The sequence below is a fragment of the Thamnophis elegans genome, chromosome 8 (genome assembly GCF_009769535.1).
Source record: "Thamnophis elegans isolate rThaEle1 chromosome 8, rThaEle1.pri, whole genome shotgun sequence".
NCBI classification, from domain to species: domain Eukaryota; kingdom Metazoa; phylum Chordata; class Lepidosauria; order Squamata; family Colubridae; genus Thamnophis; species Thamnophis elegans.
This window is the reverse complement of record NC_045548.1, coordinates 57,207,858-57,225,338: the sequence shown is the minus strand read 5'-3', so window position 1 is coordinate 57,225,338 and position 17,481 is coordinate 57,207,858. Positions and strand designations below refer to the sequence as shown.

General features: G+C 40.6%; 1 protein-coding gene across 1 annotated transcript in view; it reads right to left on the bottom strand.

Moving 5' to 3' along the window:
* The window catches only part of RIMS2 (regulating synaptic membrane exocytosis 2), a 301,167-nt gene that overhangs the window by 219,333 nt on the left and 64,353 nt on the right, over positions 1 to 17,481 (bottom strand). Inside the window, 1 exon segment of the mRNA XM_032222740.1 lies at positions 7,067 to 7,329. Coding sequence (XP_032078631.1) covers positions 7,067 to 7,329 — 263 coding nt within the window.

The following is a 17,481-nucleotide window of genomic DNA, read 5'->3' as shown; positions in this document are numbered from 1 at the left end:
TATATGCCCAGCATGCATTAGGATGCAGAGATCCACTGTTCTATTTGCAAGTTCTTTCTTGTGTCCTAAATACCAGAAATGTGCATTTCATATGTGTTTCATTTCTACTTCCTTCATGGGTTTATGCCCCCAATAAGCTTGCTATGATAAGAAACAGCTGGCTTCTTTGTTGTTCCTTTTCTCTCTCCTCTAAAGGCTTTCTTTATCTTGCAATCAGGCTTAAGAGTGTTTTTTCTTCTGGCAACTTATTTTCTTTCCTCTATGGGTAGGTTAGGGAAGGGGATAGAGGCGACGCTTGACCATTAACAAAGTGGATGTTATATAATGATAGCAATAGCAATAGCAGTAGACTTATATACCGCTTCATAGGCCTTTCAGGCCTCTCTAAGCGGTTTACAGAGAGTCAGCATATTGCCCCCAACAATCTGGGTCCTCATTTTACCCACCTCGGAAGGATGGAAGGCTGAGTCAACCCTGAGCCGGTGAGATTTGAACCGCTGACCTGCTGATCTAGCAGTAGCCTGCAGTGCTGCATTTAACCACTGCGCCACCTTGGCTCTTATTAATTATAATGAGAGGAAGGCTCTTGCTGAAAGGGACAGGCATATAGAACAAGTAAAAGGGTGGAGTTTTTTCCTCCTCTGTTTTCTTTCCTTTGCACCCCGGTCTCATCTGCATGAGTACAGATTCCCTAGCATGAGGAATAACCACTGAACTCTTCTTAATAACAGGAACACACAACACCACTGTGTGCCTGTCCCCAGTCCACCAGGAAGGACAATCTCTGACTTGTCCATGCTAAATGTTAAAAGTAGAATTTTATAATTTGTGCTGGCACAAGCATAGTGTCCAGTTCTGCTGCACCTTGTGTCATTGAAGGTAAACATATCCCATCTAGTTCATAACTATATGCCTCTTCCTCCTCCTCCTCTTCTGCCTCTCCACCAATTAGGATACCGGTAGTGTTGAATATGATGAGAGGTCAATGGAGGACAAATCATATAAAAGGTTAGTAAAGGGAAGCAGCATCCTCAAAAGCCCACCCAATTAAAGAAAAATACTTAAGGATTACAGAAATGGGAATCCACTAATTGGGGGCTTTGGAAAGTGCAGCCCAGGCAGAACATAAGCCATCATCATTACTGAAGTGCAGGAAGGGGTTAACATCTGGAAGTGTATTTCTTTATCCATCTTAAGGCCAATCAGTTTACATACAAGTCTAGCAGCTTAATGTTGGAGCTGGAAGAAATCCCCATTGTCTAAAATGGAGAAGGAAGTGGCAATGAAGCTTTACCAGTATTCTCTAGGTAGAAGGGCTCCGTTTCACTGAGAGAGTGAAATGGAGACTCTATGCTTCCTATATAATTATTGTTAATAAATATGATTTTTTCTGACCAAAGCAATCAAAATATAGATATGATTGGGTTAAATGCACTGTAAACATATGGAACATATGCATATCTTTAAAAGGCATAAGAGCCATAGCTCTTAGATTTATATACCGCTTCACAGTGCTTTAAAGCCCTCAATAAGTGGTTTACAGAGTCAGCATATTGCCCCCAACAATTGGGGTCCTCATTTTACTGACCTCGAAAGGATGGAAGGGTGAGTTAACCTTGAACCATTTCGAATAATGATGGAGAACAAAGGACACTGACGCTGACCTGTGTTACTATCACTGTTCCCTCTAAGGTGCGCGCCTGCGCGGTCGCGCACATTGCAAAAAAAAACCCGTGCAGAAGTTTTTATCTGCCGCGCAGAGATTTCTTAAGGAAACGTGTGGAAGTCCTTTGCAGGCGGCTACAACTGAATCTGGCAGTGCTGTTGCCTGTTGGAGAAGGAGGAGGCGAACTAGCCTGCCACCACCGCCCACCGCCAGCCCCGCTGCTCTTCCCGCCCCCTTCTCAGCCCCACAGTCCAGCGGTCGCAGCAAAAGCAGCCCCGGGTCTCCGCTGCCGCTCCCTGCATTTTCTGGACAGGGTCTCGCAGGAAGGAATCCCCTCTCCAAGGGATCCCCGTCCAGAAAATGCGGGGAGCGGCAGCGGAGCCCCGGGGCTGCTTCTGCTGCGACCGCTGGACTGTGGGGCTGGGAAGGGGGCGGGAAGAGCAGCGGGGCTGGCGGTGGCCGGCGGTGGCAGGCTGGTTCGCCTCCTCCTCCTCCTCCAACAGCACTGCCGGATTTCCGCCTAACGCTGCGGGGGCGCCAGCTGGAGCTTTGGCGGCTTCACCTCAGCCGCAGCGCTGGGCAGCAAATGTGTTGGTGCTGTTGGAGGAGGAGGAGGAGGAGGCGGAGGCAGCAATAGCACCTGAGGACAGGACAAGAACCAATGGAAACTTGTCAGGAGACTCAAGCTGGAAATAAGGAGAAATCTGACAGTAAGAACAATTAAAATCAATGGAATCTTAATTCATTTGCTACAGGTTTTCAAAAGACTGGAGGGCCATTTGTCTCAGATGATATAAAGACTCCTGCCTTGGACAAGGGGCTGGACTAGAAGACCTCCAGTATCCCTTCTGATTCTATGATTTTAAAAACCACAAGCTTTTTACAGCTCTGCTTGCAACTTTACCAAATTTTATTCAGCCATTTCCTTTTGTTATTAAATGGGTATTGCTAGTTCAATGCACATGCACTCCACTTTTAAGATGCTGAAAAAATCCCCATGACCTGCAACAAAATTCATTCTTCTACTCTTATCTTGCCCTAACTTCTGATAGGTTCCTGAAATATAGATCTATAAAATTTAGTGAAAATATATATTTTAATACAGACTCGTAAAACAGATTGGGACAAATGACATTAGTGCTCTGGGATAATAGCAGGTTTACTCTATTTGGATTTTCAGATAAAAGGTATCTTTTGTGCTAAGTTCTAACAATGTAGTTCTCTAATGTAACTATGAAACAGTCCAAATATATAATTCCCCTCAGGGAGGAATTCTGGGAGTTGAAGTCCACAAGTCTTAAAGCTGTCACGTTTGAAGACCCCTGGGGGGTTTTTTTCCCTAAAGGGTTAGGGGTGCAAGGGTCTTGTAACAACAGCTGTAAGACTTGCGTGCTTCAAATGCCAGACTTTCTGAGCCAACATTTTGGTTGCTAAGCAGGAGCGTTGTTAAGTGATACTGATATTATATAACACTTTTAATTAAGCGGGTACCTTGAATAAACATAACTTTGAGTTTCAAATAATACTGATTTTGTTGTTGTCTTAGGTGACATATGTGAAAAAAATTCAGGTGCTCAGGCATGAAAATATGCCGCTCAAACACTATACTTTTCCGCTCACACTGAAAAAAAATTAGAGGGAACATTGATTACTATGCCCTGACACACACTCTCTCTCTCTCTCTCTCTCTCTCTCTCTCTCTCTCTCTCTCTCTCTCTCTCTCTCTCTCACACACACACACACACACACACACACACACACACACACACACGAATGAATGAATGAATGAATGAATGAATGAATGAATGAATGAATGATCCGGCTTGGAGAAGCCACAAATCGCATTGGTACCAACCATTTGAACAGTAGCCAAAGCCACAGCACCTCAGTTTTGCCAGGATTTGGCCAGCGTCTCCATCGCCCAAATCCTCACAGCCTCCAGGCACTGGAATAGGACTTTAGCAGGATTGCTCTTTGTTCCCTTTTAATTATACTGCTGAACATCTTGCTACACCGTGTTGCTTCAATATATGACATGATTAGAATTTATTAACATTCTAACATTTAGATAGCTTAAGCAGGGGTGCTCAAACTTGGCAACTTTAAGACTTGTGGACTTCAACTCCCAGAATTCTCCAACATAGCATAGCTGGCTGAAGAATTCTGGGAGTTGAAGTCCACAAGTCTTAAAGTTGTCAAGTTGCCAAGTTTGGACACCCTTGGCTTAAAGTATTGAAAATATAGCTTCCACAGCATTGTGTGTGTTTGGCCCAAGGTGGAGTTGTACAACGAGGAATCATCCGCTTGCTGCTGCTGCTGCTACTACTGTACCCCATTCTGATGGGTGACCTCATCAATGGCTTCATGTAAATGTTAAACAGGAGTGGCATGACACTGGAGCTCTGACACACTCTGTAAAGCAGAGGCCTCGGGCTTGAACTTCTCCACCCCCAATGAATACTGACGGGAACTAGAGCAGAAGAGGAGAAGCAGCATAACATAGTATCTCCCACTTCCAGTCTTCTAAGTCAGGCCACAAAGGCACTTTGAGGTCAGTGAGAAATCAAGGAGAGCCCAGGCACCATCCAATCCCACGCGAGGTCATTGACAAGTGCAATCACGGGTATCTCAGTACCTAAATCAGGTTTGAATCCTGACTGAAAGTAATTCATATAGGCACCACTGCTAAAAGTCACTGCATTCCAGGGTTTTTCCTGTTTCTTCTCATTTTCTTAAGAAACCTAGTTACCACTAACATACTAAAACCGTGTGGTGAACCTGTGGCACGCGTGCCACGGGTGGCACACGGAGCCATACCTGCCAACATGCAAGCCACCAGCTCCAGCCAACATGTGGAGGCCATTTTCACCTTCCCCATGCTTCAGGAAAGCCTCCAGAGCCTGAGGAGGGCAAAAAACATATATCAGAAGTTCATTTCCGGAGGCTTTCCTGACGCGGGGGGAGGGGCGAAAATATCAAGCTCATAGGAAATACCAAGCTCAGTTTGGAGGCGAGCAGTGTGGCGCATGTAAAGGGGGAGCATGGGGGAGATTGTGTGTGCATGCGTGCTTTGCATTATGGGTGCCGGCACGCACGCGCACTAATTTTTGCATTTTTGGCACCCAACAATGAAAATGTTCACATCGCTGTACTAAAGCAAAAATAAGCAATATTTTTGTACTGGATTGTTTAATTTTGAGAGCAGATTAAAGAGCAGAAACAAAATGACTGCTCTATAAAGAGCAGCTGGATTCAATATGGCCAGTCACAAAATATTTCTTTCAGAAGAACTACCTATATTTTCTTGATGCAAAATAACTCTGAAATTTAAACAGGTTTCATGAGGAGTGGGGGGGACGACGACAACTGTGCCGTTATTAATTTTCTTGACCTCTTTAACGGACATACAGATACCGGTAGATAGACAGATTTAAAAGTCATAGAATATATTTAGGCTTTGAAAACATTATTTTGCAATGGTTCCAGTTCTTTGTCTCAGTTGTATCAGATAAGTGGTTTTATAAAATTTATCAAAGATATCCAGGCAGTTTAATATGTTGCCTGCATGAATCCACTAGTTGTCTGAAGCCCTAGAGTAAGATACCAGTTTATTACACTCAGTCTTGATGTCAAATGTATCCATTAATTTTGGGGACAATTCATTTGTCCTATATAGAATCCAGAGGGTCATTGCTGGCAGACGATGGCATATATTAAATTGTAGGAAGAGCATGTAAAGGCACTTCTAATCCTGTCTTTGTATTTGTTAGGGCAAACCGCAGAGTAGACCAAATAGGACTTAAAACAAGAGTAAAGTAATATCTGACCATTTCAATTTCCCAGGACACTTCATGATAGACTTCAAAGTGGCTGTTTTGCAAAAATTGAATTTTAACAGCACCATCTAGTGATAAATTGCTGAACTCACATGCATCAAAAGGTTTCACACAAACTCAGTTCTCAGTGAATACAATGGGGTTTTTTTCACACATTTTGCATTTTTTTACAACTGCTAATAGACAGTCCTGAGGAGAGGGAGGTACAGCCAGTACATTGTTCCGGGGCCCATGGAGCTCAAATGGGAGGGGGCATGAAGGAGAAAATGGCCGTGTAATGCAGTTATTAACTGCAGATATTGACACAGATTTCGAAACAGTGAACTCATGGATTTTTGGCAAAGCAGTGATCCACCGCCACACATGCCCTGCACCCGCAGCATGCTGGGGCAGGGCGCATGTGGGAGGGTCATGCACTCATGGGGGGCATGCATGCGCAGGGGGTGCGCACACTGCATTTGGAGGGAGCCATATTAGTCTTGTTGCAGCACATAATAATCCTCTCAATGATCCTGCTAATATATATGATATGTATAATCTGCATAACCAAACTATCAAGTGTTTACATAATGTATCATTTCTGACTATGGGAGGAAAGACCCCACAATAGATCTTTATACCGAATGGAAGGTTTAAATATGAAGATATGAAAATATGAACAGTTAGTGAGGGAACTAAACTTCACCTGTAACATTTCCATACAGCAGTTTCATTTTACATGAGCTGCAGTTTGTGAAGCCTATCAAGAGCTCTTATACTGGGCAATATAAAGTTACCAGATTATGAACTAGGGTGGTGAGGCTATCACTGCTGAGGAATGGGATTAACCATACTGACCGGTCAAAACTTGCCAAATAAGCTCCAAAACACATAAATTTCCAGTAATAACAATAGACTACTGTTGCAGTCAATCTACTTGGTTTCCCCCCTCACAATCTTTGGCGCCCCATATTTGGCGCCTCCGTTGCAATGAGTGTGGCATGCAGGTAAGACCAAGGCATTAGACCTGCCTGGAAAACGGAGGGAGAGATGGCAGCAGAAATGGGGCTGCAGCCATAAGGAGGCAGAAAGAGGGAGGGAAGGAATGGTAGTGGCCAAGACTTGTCCCTGATTTACTCCCATCTTGCTCTTGAGCAGAGGTCCCAAACTTGGCAACTTTAAGACTTGTGGACTTCAACTCCCAGAATTCTCCAGCAGCAGGCGGGAGAATTCTGGGAGTTGAAGTCCACAAGTCTTAAAGTTATCAAGTTGGGGGACCCCTACTCTTGAGCAACAAACAGCATCAAGCCTTATATTAATTGATGTGTCCTTAAGATTTCATATTACTTAATTAAAATAAACATTCATAATTTATTATGTTTTATTATTTGTTGTTTTATATTTATTTGCTGAAAAGATGAGTCTGGTCCATCATCAACTCTCAGATGTGGCCTCACATGGTATCATATATAAAACAGACCTGCCAACTCCTAAAAGTAGCTAAATATATCCTTAAATTCTTGCTAATAAAATATATTAACAATATAGCAACTGTTTTTTTTAATAAACTAAGTCAGTTCCTTACCTGTCTGCTGGGTCACCCACCACCTTTCCTCCAGAACCGTTTATGGACTCTTGCCTTGTAATCCCTTGGGATCTACTTCGTTCCAAGGCTGACTGTTCTTGCAGCTTTGTTTTTTTGTCCTGAGGTGCTTTTTCATTCTGCAGTCCTCTAAAACCCTCTTGATCAGACTTCTGTGGGGTGTTAGTTCCGCTGTTATAAAACCAGGCTCCAGATTTTGTGAGGATTTCTTGTTGCTTTCGACATGAATTACACACCCACATTACCTACAAATAATACACAGAAAATATCATCAGTTTTTGAAAGTAATCTTGACAAATTCATACTAAAAGGAGATGTAATACCCTATTTCCCCGAAAATAAGACCACCCTGGATAATAAGCCCAATTGGGCTTTTGAACGCATGCGCTGAAATAAGCCCTCCCCTGAAAATAAGCCCTCCCCGAAAATAGTGCAACACAACAGCCATGAGGAGACCACACTCACCACCTCCTGTACCTCAAAAATAATAAGACCTCCCTGAAAATAAGGCCTTATTTCGGGGAAACACAGTAAATTATTATAGAACATTAAAAATAACATTAAATGACAATGTTTTAAATTAATACAATTTTAACCATTATTTTTTTAAGATTAACTACTTATTTAATCCTATTTAACAAATAAAGTCCAAGCTTATTTTCTTAATACAAGAGCATAAACTACATATCTTATGGAATTTAATCGATAAGAAATTGTCTTAAAATTATAATCTATACATTTTATAAGTATTTATTATTTCTAAAATGAATGATTTTGACAATACTGTCAAATCAGATTCATTTTATTTAACTATCAAATTTTAAGTCAGCTGAAGTTTTCCAGCTAAGCAGTCTGTTTTCTGTAGTATCTCCAGAACCCAATTTTCAAACAAAAATTGCCATTATTGCCCAGCAATTAACATATTATCTTGGATTATAGAAATGAAATCCTGAAATGTTAATAAAATATACATATTTTATTAACAACAACATTATTTTATGCAAGAGACTGCTACATTAAATGCCAAAACCCCAACCCTGAATTCTGAAAAATATTATCAATAGCCTATTTTTATAAAAAACCATGTAAGGGCCCATAACTGTGCCATTGTTTAGTAATATTTTCTCCCAAACTAATAATAGAAAAGTATGAAATCGCCAAGTATTTTATTGGTAGTAAAATGTTGGTAGCACAATCAGAAATAGTAGAATAGTTCATCTTTGTTGATTCAGAGCTTAACAACCAATGATTATCTTTAATCTTTAGTCCCAAAACCTTTCAAGGAGTTTTAGTTATATTAATGTGCCACTGTAATTTGACATCAGAGAAATATGTTTGTTTACTCAGAAAGATGCTCTTTTATCACTTGAAAAACTAACAAAATCACAACCAAGTTCAGAAGAACACAGTCAATTTAGTATTATTGCCAGGCTAACACATCTGATTTTATAATATCAGTCCTTCCACTTTGCATATATTTCCAATGGGTTCAGACTAAAATAATCCTCCTAGAATTATAGTTTTCCTATTTTGATGTGTGTTTTTTAAAGATTGAAATTGTAGATAACCTTCGGGAAAATACTTGAAAATACACAAAACTACATAACAGCCAAAGAGTGGTGCTGTATTTAGTCTGTCTGGTATTATTTTTGAGGTCATTCCAGTTACCCTATCTCCAAGGCATTGTGACCTCCCATCACTTGCTTCATTTTGGATATTGTTTTTAAAAAAACGTTCAGAAGAGGCATCAAAAATCTTAGAAAAGTTTGTTTTTTAAAAAAAAAATCTTCATAGAAAAGGAAAGAGGATATTGGTTAACAGGTTCCTTTAATTGCTAAATCAAGCGTGCCTCATAATGCCAAGGCCTCTGAATAATTCTTTGGGGTGGATCATACGCAATAGAAGCAGCGGGTAGATAAAGTGGGAAGGAAGGCCAAGAGCTCTCTCATCAGGAAAAGAAAAATAGCCTCAGGCTTCATTCTCTGCAGATCAGCATCAATTTCAGCTGAGAGTAAAGTTGTAGGACCAAAATCAGTTATTACTGCTTGACAGGATCTATTTACCAAAAAAATAGCAAAAAAAGAAAGAAGAAAATAAACAAACAACTCTTTCAGCTGTTCTGTTCTCTACTGTATGTATCATATAAATTGCACAACTATTTTCCGTATATATTGATACGACTTCTGCAAATAATTTCAATTGTTCTACAATGTCATTGCTCTGCTTGGTATTGGAGTCCCTCGCAACCGCTTTAAAACAAACAGGATAGGGAAAGTATGCAGAGCATAGTTTCTGAAATTTTTTCCCAACTCTTTCCCAGTAATGATCATGCAGTCATCTATATTTTTCTCTGTAAAAAATGTTGTGCCTCTGTATATTTCTATCATTTTAGAATGTTTCAACATTTTTCGATTACATATCTATATATACCACTTAGAATTTAATTATATTATAATTTGTATTCAAATAAAACAACATTATATTTATATTATACATGTCTTAATTTTAAAAAGTGGAAGATGGATTATTTTGAAAAATAGCAACCTTTTTTTCTCTGTTCAGTTTTATCTGATTCTTACAGACTACCAGGAAAACTCCCTGCAGTTTTCTTGGAAAGGTTTTTAAGAAGTGGTTTACAATTGCCTCCTTCCTTGGGTTGAGAGTAAGTGATTGGTCCAAAGTTTCCCAGCTGGCTTTGTGCCTATGGCGGGACTGAACTTACCATCTCCTGCTTGCTAGTCTGAGCCTCCCACACAACAAACTGGATCTCAATCTTCATTTTCACAGGTCTTTTTTTTCCCTCCTTGTGAGAAACTTCACTATTTATACCAAAGGATGAGACTCCATCTTGTGTTTAATAGTGGTATTGCTGCACTCTGAAATAATAATCTAGCATGATTAAAAAACTATCCTCTGCATGCTTACTTAGAAATAAACATTGTATAAGCTGGTATTATCTAGTAATATATTTAACTGTAGATCTCTTTTTAATACCAGACATTTTAATTCCGTGGCAAAAATAAAAAGTGTGAAATCTGCTTTTTATAACGTAGAAACAGTAACTTAAAGCTTGATCTAAAATTCCACCCCTTTTTTCAATTCTCTTGAGTAAAATATACTTGAAAAAATGTTATTTATTGATCAAGTCACAACTAACTACAAGAATCCCTGACTCAAAAACCAGTTATTTTTGACCTTTCAAAGTTACGACAGCCACAGAGTAGGTAGTTTATGATCTTTAGAGCACTCCTAGCTGTTGTAAATTGTCACACCACACACATCACACAGCCACATGATTGAATGTTGGACAGTTCAGCTTTGCAACCCATTGTGGCATTCTGTAACCGCATGACTGTGATTTTAGTATTTTTTTTTCTGGTTTCCGGCATTTTGTTTGCAAATTTCCAGCAAAAAAAATATGCAATCAAATGAATGGGTTCACTTAACAACTGCCATGGAAAAAAAGCCATAAAATTAACTTCTGGTCATGTGAGTGATTTAACCTACAATTGTAATGATATATAACCAGATTTCCAGTCCCAGTTAGGATTGAAAGCTGAGAACTACCTACATGACTATTCTTCAAAGCAACTGTAGATTTAATTTTGGGAAAAGACAATGGAAGGAAACAATACAACAGCCTTCTTCGATCTGTGAAAAGTTGTTATCTAGAAGAAGACTGCAGAGCATTGGACACAAATATAGTCTTAAGTTACAAGAAAGCAGACTCTGGTTGGATGTAAAGAAAAGGAGGCTTTTCTCTGGGAATGGTATTATTACTTTAATTTTAACTTTATTTCATTATTTTATATTAAAAATCTTATTTCTTTTTGTAGCATATACAAGTATACTATGTGCTAAAATATATAAGGATAGTGATAATTGAGAGTATAAATATTTAAAGAAAAACAAATATGCCAAAATGTTTACTTCTGTACTAACTTTATAAATTTGAATAACGATTCATAAATAACAGAATTACAAAAATAAAAATAGCCTTCAGAACTCATTTTTAATCAATTACCCTATTTTTCAACTAGATATAAATATCTAGAATAGTTTGGTGAAAAGTATTCACTTCCTTTTGGATTTCTGCATTTTTGTTTATCTTTGTCACTGAATGTTATAAAGAGTCTTACTGATGTTATCAGAATATTTTTTCCCCCATTCAATTATGTCAATTCTGGAAAAATGCCTAGACCGGGGATGGCAAACCTATGGCACGTGTGCCACAGGTGGCACAGGAGCTCTATATGTGGGCATGTGAGCTGTCACCCCAGCTCAGCTCCAATGGACATGCGCGCACACCTCCCACCGCTCAGCTGATTGCCACATAGGCAGGAGATATGCATGCATGCGTGCGGGGGCACCCCTGTGGAACATTGCTGGTCCCAGGAGGCTTCAGGCAGGCATGCTAGGTGCAAAACAGGGCACAGGGGGTCACATATGCATGCGCGAGGGGTCGCATGGGCATACAGGAGAGAGCACGGGTGGGGGGTCACATGCATATACACAGGGGGCAGGAATATTTCGGGGTGCATTGCATTATGGGTGTAGGCACGCGCATACGTGCTGTCACAAACGCATATGTGCTTTCGGCACATGAGGATAAAAAGATTAACCATCACTGACTTAAACCAATTCTTGCAGTTTTCTTGACAAGGTTTTTCAGTAGTGTTTTGCCATTACCATCTTTCTAGGGCTAAGAGCACATGCCTGGCCCAAGGTCACCCAGCAGGCTTCGTGCCCAAGGCAGAACTCAAGCTTATGGTTTCCCAGTTTCTAGCCTATGGCTTAACTGTGCCAGATTTTTTCTCACCAGAATCCTGCTGACTTATAAATGGAATCTGGGTATACAAATAACAGAAAAGAATGCATAAAAAACATTGATATCAGTCTGGAAAAGATTTCAAACCTATTTCTGAAACTCTGGAGTTTAAGCAATCCACAGACAGACAGAAACAGTATTGAATCTTTCAAAGAATGGTTGTTCTGTTAAAATTATGCCAAGTGTGTAGCCTAAAATGATCCAAAAAGTCACACAAAAAGTCCATAACACATCCAAGCAGCTTCTGGCATCTCCTGACTTGGCTCATGTCTTCTCCCTCAGAAAAATATTGTGTACATATTGGGATTTGAAAATAGCAAATGGAAGCCATTACTCCCTAAAAAAACATTGATGCTCATCTCAATTTGCCAAAATGCACCTGGATGACACTCCCAAAAAACTTTAGACCACTGAATCAAAAGTAAAACTTTTCAGACTACAATATTGTTATGTCTGGTGAAATGTGAACACTTTGTGCCATAATAAGAAGGTCGGAGTGTTAAGCATATTAAGCATGAAGGAATAAAGTTATGATTTGGGAATGCTTTGTTGCTCATAATCAGGACAATTTGCCATCACTGAAGGAAGCATGAATACTGCCTTGAATCAGAGAGTTCTACAAGGGCAGAACAGAATACAGAATAATAGAGTTGGAAAGGACCTTGGAGGTCTTCTAGTCCAACCCCCTGTTCAAGCAGGAGAGCCTATAGCATTTCAGATAAGTGGCTGTTCAGTCTCTTTTTAAAAACCTCCAGTGATGAAGCACCCACAATTTATGAACACAAGCCATTCCACTTGTTCATTGTTCTCACTGTTAGGAAGCTTCTTCTTAGTTCTAGGTTGTTTCTCTCCTTGATCAGTTTCCATTCATTGCTTCTTGTCTTGCCTTCTGGTGCTTTGGAGAATAGGTTGAACCTCTTTTTTGTGGCAGTCCCTCAAATATTGGAACACTGCTATCATGTCATCCCTAGTCCTTCTTTTCTCTAGACTAGACATACGCAATTCCTGCAACTGTTTTTCATATGTTTTCGTCTAGATGTCAGTCCATCTATTTTTAAGCTGAAGCGCAAATGAATCATTCAGTAAGCCAATGTTGTCAAACATATATACAAGTCTATAAGACAATAGCTAAAGATGAATACATTTTGTATTTTGCAGTGGCCTCATCAAAATCCACTTCTAAACCCCATAGAAATGTAGCATCAAGAAAGGAAATAATCAGAAACTAAAAACTCTCAAATGATGCTAGTTAGTTCAGAAGGAATGGATCAAAATTGCTCACAATGTGAAAGACTGAACACTAATAATAGGATTTGATTACCTTCATTTGCATTTCAAAATGGTGCTATTAGTTACTGAATGTAAGTGACCTATTTCGTGTTGAATTATGGCATACACTTTGAGATCTATGTGGATTCACATTCCTGTTTGAAGAGCAGGTAGTACCTGTTAAGGATTGTATGCAATACTTCAAGTATTTTTAGGCCAATTCTTTTTATGTAAAATAGGGGTTTTTTTGGACATTGATCAAAGTATACAAATTGTCACAGCTTTACTTTGGCATAGCAATGAATCAAGAAATTAAAAGATACTTCTTCTTGAAGAGGAAAGCTGTGACAAATCTAGGCAGCATACTGAAAGGCAGAGACATCACCCTGCCAACAAAAATGCACATAGTCAAGGCTATGGTTTTCCCAGTTGCAATGTATGGCTGTGAAGGTTGGACCATAAGAAAGGCTGACTGCCAAAGATTGAGGCCTTTGAACCAGAGGTGGTATTCTGGCAGTTCGCCCGGGTTCAGGTGAGCCGGTAGCAGTGGCAGGAGACTCCGCCCACCTGTCCAGATGTCATAATGGATGCTCTGCACATGCACAAAAGGTTCTGTGCATGCACAGAAGCAGTGCGCATGAGCGAAGCAAGCACGTGCATGTACACATTTCCAAATTGGTACCATGTTTTCCTGAAAATACAACCTGTCCTAAAACTAAAGCCTTGCCACATTTTTCACATGGGCAAAAATGTAAGCCGATCCCTGAAAATAAACCCCCTGGACAACCCCCCCCACCTCCGGCCAGGCAGAGCACCGCTCACTGACATAGCGGTATCCTGAAGGCGCCAAGTCACGGAGCTGGGGGGAGAAAGGAGCTCACATTGCTTGCCGCCTTCGGGATACCGCTAGATTGGGGAGTAGTGTTCTGCCTGGCCAGAGGGGGGAGTTGCCCAGCTCTCCCTGCAGCAGCCACCTCATGGCTGCTTCGCCTCTGAAGCTGTGCCCGGCTCTTCGGGAGCCAGTTCGCAAGGGAGCAGCTGCCCGACAACCACAAAACAATAAGCCCTCCCCTATAATAAACCCAAGGCCATATTTTGTAAGTAAAAAAAAATAAGACCCTGTCATATTTTGGGGGAAACACGGTAGCAAAGCTAATAGGAAACCATTACTTCTTTGAACTTTGGTGCTGGAGAAGACTCTTGCGAGTCCTTTGAACTGTAAGGCGATCAAACCGGTCAGTCCTAGAGGAGATCAATCCTGGCTGCTCTTTAGAAGGCCAGATTCTGAAGACGAAATTCAAAATACTTTGGCCACCTAATGAGAAGGAAGGACCCACTGGAAAAGAGCCTAATGCTGGGAAAGATTGAGGACACAGTAAGAATAGGACAACAGAGAATGGGGTGGCTGGATGGAGTAACCAAAGCAGTAGACGTGAGCTTAAATGGACTCCAGAGGATGGTAGAGGACAGGAAGGCCTGGAGGAACCTGGTCCATGGGGTCATGATGGGTCGGACACGACTTCGCAACTAACAACAACAAAGCAATGAATCTCTTTTCATAATGCAAATATGTAGTCATGAACTTAACAAAGGAAGATTCAAGAATGCAGTTCAAATATGTTTACTACAGATGAGAGAAGTAATCTTATAACTAAGATGAACTAGGAATTTAGGAACCTATCAATGCTTAGGTTAGCTTCAGATTAAAGATTTTTTCATAATCAGAGAGTTTGGCCACCTGGTTTTCAGCCTTGAACTCTGAGGACACCTGCACAGCATTTTGATAATGGGCTTGTCTGGCCTCAAATGCTTTACTTCAGTTATTTATGATTCAATCCTCACATGAATTAATAATAACAATGTTTGATTGGCATTATAGCATTAGCATTTAGACTCATGTGCTTCACTGTACTTTACAGCCCTCTTTAAGCGGTCTAAAGAGATAGCATATTGCCTCCAACAATCTTGGACCTTGGAAAGATGGAAGGTTGAATCAACCTTGAGCCTGGTGAGATTCGAACTGCCAAATTGTATTATATTTTGTTTATGTTGTTGTTATTATTGTTGTTGCTGCTGTTGTTGTTGTGAAACCTGAACCCTAGGGGTAGAAAATAGAATTCTGGCAGCTTTGTTTGTGGTTATCCATTTAGATAGTGTTGTAATGTATGCTACAGCATATAGAATCAATCAATCAAAATGTGTTACATTGCAAACAGAATAACAGAGTCAAAGAGATGGAAGGGATGTTGGAGGTCTTCAAGACCCTGCCCAAGACAGGAGCCCTTATACCATCCCAGAAATTGGTTATCCAATCATTTCTTGAAAACCTCCAACCATAGAGAATCCACAGCTCCAAAAGGCAAGTTATTCCACTGATTAGTCATTCTCATTGTCAGGAAGTTCTTCCTTATTTCCGGGTTAGATCTCCCTCTAATGAGCTTCCACCAATTGTGTCTTGCCCGGCCCTCAGGTGTTATGGAGAATGAATAGATCCCCTTCTTCCCAGTGACAGTAGCTTAAGTATTGGAAAGCAGCTCTCATGACTCCCCTCAGCCTTCTCTTTTTAGGCTAAGCATACCTAGTCTGTATCATAAGAATAAAGGGAACAGAACATTATCCTGAAAAGGTAGCAGGGGTGGGTTCCGGCAGGCACTACTCCCGTTTTGCTCCTCTGTGTGCTGCGCATGTGCATGCACAGTGCAATTAAAATTGCTCTGTGTATGCACAGAACTAAAAAATAAGAGAACCGGAGAACCGGTTCGGGGCGTGGAAGGCCTGGGTTGCTGCCAGTTCCAGCAACCCAGAGTGCCAAACCACTACCGGTTCGGCTGAACTGGTCCAAACCAGTAAGAACCCACCACTGATAGGTAGGATACTGGGAACCATAAGCTCAGCTATCTATACATTGGACTCACGGCCCTCCTTCTCCTTTTGAAGAAATGTCATGCAACCAGGTTCTGACAACAGTGAACTTTTCTCTGAAAGAGGTGGTAGTTTATTCGGTTTTTATTTGATTTGTTTGTCATTCATTTCTTCTAGTTCCACTGGCTCTAAAGAAGGTGGTGCCTGCTCTAGTGGTGGGTTCCGGATCCCAGTGCAGTGCAACGGGGCAAGGCACCCACCACATGAATGTGTGTGCATACATACTTACTGCCTGCAATGCTCCGTGACACTCCAGCTGCTTGGCAGAGCATCGCGCAGACTCCGTACACTCTTGTGTGTGCGCGGAAGCCCCAAACAGCTCAAATACAGGTAAGAAGCGAGAGCGGGCGGGCGGGCCCTCCGGAGCACCGTACCGGAATGGTATCTGGTGCTCCAGGCAGGCACCGGTATCCTTGTATCAGGGCATACCAGTCGTAATCCAGCACTGGCCAGCTCCCCTTATAGGACCTGACCATGTTGAATAATTTTTCTCTTGTTTCTAACCTTCCCTTTCTAGCTTTCATTCAAGGAACAAGTGGCAGGTATGGCCAAAACTTTGCACAATTTATTCTTATATGCCAGGTGAGACCTTTCTTTAATTGAAGGCTCCACTCAAGGTCTCTCACCTCCCGACTAGATTACTGCAATGTGCTCTATGAGGAACTACCCTTGAAGAGCATGTAGAAGATGCTGATGGTGTGTGGACACTGAGGGAGGGGGAAATCAGGCAGCTATGAACATATCACGTGTGGTATGTTATAGCTTTGCATGTGAATTGCCTTGTCAGTATGCTTTTAAGTGCAATTCAAAATTGTATGTCTTCCTCATTCAGCATTGTCATAACCTTGAAAGGTTGCTGAATGAAACCTTTCAATATAAATAAATCAATAAAATAGATAAGCAAAAGTAGTATTCCACAGAATTACACTTATTTGAGATTATAAATCTGTTCCTTGCCAATAAAATAGTGTTGACTGAAGAATGCCATTTGACCTGAGCTGCTTCTTATTCTCCTTCTTATCAACTGTTATTTTTAGAAAGACATATAGCAGAAACAGTGTTTATTATAAAGTATAACCAGGGACCAATGCCACTAATTTTAACTACCAGAATATAGATTCAGTACTTTTAATTTTATACATTTATATCATTCCCTATAGTTATTGCAATGATCAATAACTTCCTACTTCTTTCTAAGCATCATATTTCAAGGATATTGATAGTGTAGCTACCGAAGAATGCATAGAATAGTAAAAGTGGATGAAAGAAGATATTTTTACCCTAGAACAAAGAGAATTAAGAGTCCTGCCAAAAAGAGTCAACTTATCTTATGTTGCTCCACAAATGCTAGAATTAGATCCTAAACCACAAAACTGAA